The 7,190-nt window shown below is 42.8% G+C and overlaps 2 protein-coding genes across 2 annotated transcripts; both read right to left on the bottom strand.

The window, feature by feature from the left end:
- Nucleotides 1–1,022: 1,022 nt before the first annotated feature.
- Nucleotides 1,023–4,504, bottom strand: kif3b (kinesin family member 3B; the record flags this gene model as incomplete). The annotated part of the gene is made up of 3 exons (XM_010774719.1): nucleotides 4,277–4,504; nucleotides 1,794–3,295; nucleotides 1,023–1,139 (listed from the first exon to the last, which is right to left on the bottom strand). Coding segments are annotated over exons 2-3 (1,518 nt in total), but the record flags the coding sequence as incomplete, so codon positions are not given.
- Nucleotides 4,505–4,878: 374 nt separating this feature from the next.
- Nucleotides 4,879–6,328, bottom strand: LOC104948515 (GDP-fucose protein O-fucosyltransferase 1-like). The gene is made up of 2 exons (XM_010774718.1): nucleotides 6,065–6,328; nucleotides 4,879–5,705 (listed from the first exon to the last, which is right to left on the bottom strand). The coding sequence occupies exons 1-2, from the start codon at nucleotides 6,290–6,292 to the stop codon at nucleotides 5,511–5,513; spliced, it is 423 nt and encodes a 140-aa protein (XP_010773020.1). The 5' UTR covers nucleotides 6,293–6,328; the 3' UTR covers nucleotides 4,879–5,510.
- Between the last annotated feature and the right edge of the window lie 862 nt (nucleotides 6,329–7,190).

The following is a 7,190-nucleotide window of genomic DNA, read 5'->3' as shown; positions in this document are numbered from 1 at the left end:
CGCATTAGTTTCTGTTATGGATCAGTATCAACAGTCCTGCCAGTAACGTTACTATATTATCAATGCTACTTTAGTTATAGCCTGATATATGATAGCTAACTTTACAATGTTGTGATGTGACGTTAGCTAACATTCTGTAGCTAACGCCGGTCACTCACCAAGATAGCTGCCCAGTTCTCCACTGGTTCTCCTCACACCACAGCTCAATTTCTCTCCGATGGCCGTTATTTCTTCTAATCCTTGGCTGCTCCTGGTCTCTTGGACGCCTAGCAGGCTCATAATTATAAGGTTGTGGTCCGTCATATGCATTCGAATATTCATGTTCAACTTCTTCTGTGTCGTCTGTGTCGAAACTAGCATTGGGATCCATGTTTATTAATACGTTACACTGGCCGCTCTCCCCCTTGTTTCCCCCATGTTACGTCACACGCGGGAGGTCACGTGCCAAGGCTTTTTTATGCGGAAGTGAACATTTCTTACAAAAACGACGCCAGATGTCACTGTAGTGTATATTTCTGTATATTTTTTTGAAAATCTAGGGTATTCATCATTTTCCTACACCTTTATTCACAGGTGTCTTTAACCTGGAAGTTGCTCTTTAAGTGTTTCATTCCCATAACTACACTGTAGCTTTTGTGCATATGAAAATGAAACCTTTGAAAAAATAAGTTTTAAAACGTTCTTATATCTAAAATTAACAAAAGTTGACCAAACTTGTCAGCGCTGACTGCTACTGAGTAAGCCGAACGTTTCAGGCAACGTCCTCCCCTCTGTCTCCCCCTTTCAACTCTCCAAAAAAGACACTCTGGCCTAATACATACCTTTGTCAGTGGGCAACGTGAGTGATACCTCAGGCCCCAGCAGGGAGGTTCTGTTTTGTTGTTATAAGTACAAAATAAACTATCTTTATGCATTTGCCCCCCTCCCCCAGCAAAAAAGCAGCTTTCCTGTTAGCAGCAATACATTGCTGACTGAAATGTGACCTTCAAGCCATTGCTGACTGAAAGCGTAAATCATATTACGAGGATGTGGTGTACCTGCTCCGTGATTTCCTGCCTCTTCAGCTCCAGCATTTTCTGTTGCTCATTGGTGTGATCCACAATGTTCTTCCCCCCCACCAGGAGCTTACTCTCCATCGCCTGGGTTGAGAAGAAAAAAAGAAGAGGATGAAACCAAGTCCCATTGGGGAGAAGAAGCATTGACAACTTAATGAGTTTATCCACTGGCTTGTGTTTATAGAATCCAAAGAAAGAGAATCTGAATTTGGAGTCTATCAATTGTATTCAGGTGCTTTACTTATGTAGTAGTACTAATACAATATTGTCAAAATACTAATTTCAAATAAAAGTGCTGCATTTAGAATCTCACATAACTCAGTGAAAGTACAAAAGTATTATCAGCAAAATGTACTTAAAATGTACATGTGACATTCCTAGATAATATTGTTGCATCATTTTACTGTTGTAGACAAAAAAAGTTCTGATTGACCTTTTGTGAAATGTTTTAATAATTTGACTCTTCTGTGACTCAAACAGTTCGTCCATTAGTTTAATTTTAAGATATGCATTTTATAGCTAAAGCTGTTTAATAAATGTAGTGGAGTAGAAGTATCAAGTAGCATTAAATGGAAATACTCTAGTAAAGTACATTTACCTCAACATTTTACTGGAGTACAGTTCTTGAGTAAATGTACTTTGTTACTTCCCACCTCTGTAGTCTATGCTACACCGTTTCCTCTCAAATCAAATCAATCAGTCAGACGGGATGTACAGAAAAAGTTTGGATCAGCCCACCTTCACTTTGGCTGACAGCATCTCCCCGGCGTCCTTCTCCCTCTTCAGGTCTTCCATCTTCTTCTCTTTCTCTTTGAGCAGCCGGAGTTTCTCCTCAGCCACCAGACTGTGATCCTCCATGATGGCTTTTCTCTCTCTCTCCAACTTCTCCTGCTGCTCCCGCCAGTAATCCCCTTTATCTTCCCCTTCTTCCTCATCCTCCTCCGTCTCCCCTTCCTCCAGATCCTCACCGTCGCTCCCTTCCCCACCCCTCCTCCTCCTCCTCCTTTTCTTCTTTCCGGAGCGCTTCTCCAGCTGTTCCTTCAGCCTTGCGATCTCCTCCTGGAACTCCCTCAGCAGGGCATCTTTGGGGTCCTCATTGATACGTGGTTTATTTTTAATGTTCTTAGCCCTGTTGGAGTAGCGCAGCGTTGTCAGTGTCTCCTCCAGGTTGTAGGATGCAGGGCCGATGTTGGCCACCATGACTGTGCGGGCATTTCCCCCCAGAGAGTCCTGCAGCAGGCGGGTGAGTTTGGAGTCTCGGTACGGGATGTGGCTGCTCCTGCCGTCCACCAGAGATGATATGACGTTCCCCAGAGCAGAAAGCGACAGGTTGATCTTCGTGGCTTCTTTGAGCCGCTCCCCCTGAGCACCAGTCTTGGTCTGTCTTTCACTTCCTGCTAGATCTACCAAGTTCAGTTTGCCCACTCTGATATGGTTCTCCCCATCCACACCCAGCTCACTGCACTCCACCGTGATGACGAAGATAGCATGAGAACGGGAGCTGTGTTCATTCATGTTCGTGGCACCCACTGATCGATTCTGGTTGCCCACGTTCATGACATGTTCAATCTCCCGCACGCTCTTAGTGACAAATGAGGAAAGGTCTTTCACATACACACCGGTGTCAGGCCTCTCTCTGAGCTCAAGGCGGCGGGTCTGGTCTTTGGAGAGCAGGTCTTTGATCTCCTCCTGATAGATTTCTAGATACGATGCTCTCACCAAGTACTGCTGATTCTGGGAGCGGGATATGTGAGTGAAGACATGCTCAAATGAGTTCGGGATCACCCCTCTCCTCTCTGGATCATTTCTCACCCCCTCCATGGTGTATGTTTTCCCTGTACCCGTCTGACCATAGGCAAAAATGGTCCCGTTGAACCCAAGTAAAACTGAGTCCACCAGGGGCCTGAAGGTTTCATCATACAAATCTATTTGTTTAGAGTTCCAGTCGTATACTGAATCATAAGTGAAGACTTTGGGGTGTTCATTGGCAGCAGCCTCCCTGGGGTTCCTGACAATTATTTGGCCCAGTTTCACGTCGACAGAAACGACCATTTCAAACTTGGCTGCCTTTTCTTTTTCATTCATTGGGCGACAGCGGACCACCACCTTGATCGACTCCGAGCTCTTGCTTTTGGACATGTTGCAAAGCGGCTGCCAAAACACGGCCTGGCACTCGTAGGCTCTTTCTTCCAAATGCACCTTCAGGAATGGTTCACCAAAACAAGGTCCCACATCACAAACTGTTAGGGAAAACACATTCAATGGTTAATACAGACCTGCAAGGAAACACTCATGGTGACTCACAACCTTCACAGTAAATGCATCACACACATTTTTACAGTCAGGCTGGAAGAATCAATATTGAGATAGCTAGCTATCATGACACTGACACCTGTACTGCAGCTCAGTAATCTTTAGTCTTGACAACTCCTTATACCTGTGGAAACACAAGCGTAGGTAAAGCCTAATGATATTTTTTCCAGATGTTACAACACACCCGATAAATTATTATGTTAGATTTTAGTTGGCCCAAATAAGACATATTTTCGACATAAGACATAAGTACTCAGCTTGTGAATTTACTCCAGGTATAAAGTCTGATTTAAGACTTGATTGTATTTCACATCATTAATCCAAATATGTAAAGAAACTAAAGGTATTAAATACATGTAGTGGAGTTACGATGTAACTCTGAATTGTAGTGGAAGTACAGTATTTAAGTAATTCTACTTAGTTACTTTGCACCACGGCTTCTTATTTATTATACACACAGGGGAGTCACTACACCGTTTTAGCTGACTAACTGCATGTAGCCCGTTAACCGGCAGGTATAAACTTCACTGTTAGACCTCAGTGGAATTCTAGGCTATACAATGACAACAATGCGTCCGCCGTAGCAGGTTGATAACCCGCAGATTAATAGCTGCTCAAACGATGTAAGCAATGTTTTTTTTTAAAGACGCGTTCGGCAGAGCTAACCACCGTTAGCTTATGCAAAATGCAGACCATAACGAGACCACAAAACCGGCCTAGCAACGACAAACACTGGTAACCGAAGCCACAGGACTGGTAGCATTACCTGGCTATCGCTAGCAGGAGGGGCATAAATCCATAAAATATATCACCATACAAAAATATAAAAATCACAATAGTCACATTACACCGTTGTAATACAAACACAGCGTTTTACAAAAGACCCAAATATGTCGATAAAGACTTACCAGCGGCAAGCTAATCAGAACTCCCAGTCAGCCATTAGCCGCTGCTCATCCCCACAGCGGTCCCGCAACACGGTTGCCAGATTCGAACACATATCCCCGTAAAGAGGTACGTGTGAAAACACATTAACCCGTACAAAAAAATGCGCTTCTAAAGTGAGCATGTATTTTAGAGTTAAGCACACAGTCTCAAAAAACGTAAAACGTCTAATGTGAATAACGAGGCGGTAAACGCAACACTAGCATTATGAAGAATACAGATGCTGGGTTCCCTGGCTTAACTGGCAACCAGGTCTCAACATAGTTTAGTATATCAGCTGATTCCACTGTACTCACAGCTAAGCTTGCACTCACGGATGTAAACAGAGGCGGTTTGTACTTAAAAACAAATAGTGTGCATCACTTTAATGTTGGAAAACATTATACAAAACATTCGACTTAAAAATCATTGCATTCACTGCTTTCCAACAGAGGAACACAATTAGCTTGACACACATTCCACAACCGCATTTAATCAATTTAACTTGTACAAATCAACTTTTTTGTCATCCTAATACATTTATTCACATTCAATGAATATCAATACTGTTCAGTTAACGGTCTCCTTTTTCCTTCCTATAATTAGTATGTACAGGAGGATCAGTTACTGTGCTCTCCTTGGAATGGAGGGCAGAGAGGAAAGGAAAGAGCAAGCAGGAAAATACATGGAGGGGTGGAAAGATGGGGAGAGAGAAAGAGAAGAGGGAAAAAGAGAGAGGGAGGGAAGATGATCACTGGCACTGCCGTCTTTTCCAGGGTTCACTGAGGTCACCAGAGGTCCTGCGAACATGTCTGGATTGGGAAGCATGGTGGCAGCACAGACTATGGCAGAAGCTAAAGGAAATGCTAAAGGATCTGTTGGTTTTCCTGATCGTAAGGAAAACTAGGTTGATGTAGGGAACACAGGCTTATGGAAGGAAAATCTTGGGAGGGTGCAAATACTGGATTTTCAAGAAGGTAACAGACAAAAATAGTTCTCCTTGGTGGCAGCTGTGTCCATATCATAGCACTTTTCACAGACAGTACTGACATGCTGCATCATACTTTATAAGCCCTTCCTCCTTCTCACATTAAAACCCATTCTAAAACAGGACCAGCCTTCCTGAACCCTCATGTCACATTTAAATATTCTCTGCCTTCCACTTGTTCCCTCACCTCCTCATTACAGTCCTCCAGGACGACCATGTGACCTTTGTTCTCAGAGTTCTTCTTTTTGATTTAATTTCCCAGGCTTGTCCATGCCAAAAAAGGATGATGGGAGGCCGTGGACGTCCCGCTCTCTCTTCACGAAGGCGGAGAAGGAGGAGACACAGTTGCCGATGAAGTGCTCGGCTCGGCCTAAGATGTACAGGTCCATTTGGGCCAAGTCGGGCTGTAGACTCACCACTTTCACCTGGAAAAACACAAATAAATAATCTTTGGAAATTCTTAAAATGCTTGGTGTCAAAAACTAATATTTCCATTTTAGACAAATGGCGTAGTTTGCATGCAAATCTGGACTCAGACTCAAGGTCTTCTGGGTTAAGGCATGTTGACCGTGTAAAGAATGTGCTAGTTGTGACAACTAGCAGACTCAAAAATAAGCTAGTCCATTACATTTTTGTATTTATCTTTTATTTTATTTCATCCTAAAATAGAGAAACTGCCCCCTCCCAGGATAAATCAAGTATTCTGATTGTTATAACACATGACAGAAATGAAGCCAGAAGTAATTTATGACACATGTGAATGCATCACAGAGGTTGTACACACCTTGCCCTTGAAGAGCTTTTGGATGTCCCTGCTGTGGGACTCTGAGTCGGTGGCGATGTAGACGGAGCGGGCGGAGGTGTTCTTCACCCACAGCCTGACGGCCCTGCGGATCTCCGTCAGATCGGGCAGACACATGTTCATGGAGAGAGGCAGCGCTGTCTTGCGGCTGTAGCCAACACACTGAGGAGAGGCCATGAAGTGAGGCCCTGCTTCACCGTTTTTCAGCATCTTGCAGGCGTTTTGCTGTGTAATGGGGAAAGAACAAAAGGATTAAGATGTGATGGGAGATGGCCGCTTCTTCTTGGCAGAGTTACAGGCCTGGGTTGCAGTCGAATAGTCTATTTCAGCGGTTCCCAACCTTTTTCAACTCAGGGCCCACTTAAGAATCACATTTTCGCGGCCCACGTTCAACCATAAACAATACGGAGGCTAAATAAAGTTCCGATTGGTCAATTCAGAACATGTGACACATTGTAAATCCAGAACAGACAAGGACTCTAATGACCAAGGAGGATCAAGAAAGAGAAAGGAAAAGAGGTTAAAACAAAAAAAATCTTAATAATGAAAATGTTTCCACACAAATCAGAATGTTTTGCAAATTATTTGGTGGCAAATATTGAATTTACATTTACACCCATTAATATTTTATTTGGGCTTTTAGATGAAGACCGCGCACAGTTAATAAATACAACTATTCTTCTGGCTAAAATATATATTCAGTCAAGTCAATCAAGGAGTAATCTTAATTTAAGGTGTTTGAAGTTAGATTAAAAATACAATTTATTTTTGGAAAAAAATTATTGCCAGAAAAAATCAAAGGGTGGCTGAACACGCCATGAAATGGGAAATAATTAGCTCTAACGAAGAGTGGGGTTAAAGGAAAAATAAATATGCTTGCCATGTTGTGTTTTTGGTGGTATTGGGTTGTCAACCTATTTTTGTTTCTGAAATGTTGAAGTGATCCTACCGACTGTATATTTATTTCTTCAGTTTTTGTTTTGTTGTTGTCTGAGATGGGAATGTCATCTCCTATATGTGAGCTGCTCTATCGAAATCAGTCGGAAGTCGCAATGGCTCATTTCAAAATAAACGTGGATTTGCGTAAAAAAATAGTTTTTCGGGGTTC

This window comes from Notothenia coriiceps, unplaced genomic scaffold (genome assembly GCF_000735185.1).
Source record: "Notothenia coriiceps isolate Sejong01 unplaced genomic scaffold, NC01 NC01_scaffold00014484, whole genome shotgun sequence".
Classification (NCBI taxonomy): Eukaryota; Metazoa; Chordata; class Actinopteri; order Perciformes; family Nototheniidae; genus Notothenia; species Notothenia coriiceps.
Note: the sequence above shows the minus strand (reverse complement) of the source record. Positions and strands in the feature narration are given on the sequence as shown.

Coding starts and splice junctions, on each gene's coding strand:
- LOC104948515 (XM_010774718.1), bottom strand. CDS start 6,292: ATGCTGAAAAACGGTGAAGCAGGGCCTCACTTCATGGCCTCTCCTCAG. Junction 5,706..6,064: donor AAAAGCTCTTCAAGGGCAAG/GTGTGTACAACC, acceptor GTGTTTTTCCAG/GTGAAAGTGGTGAGTCTACA.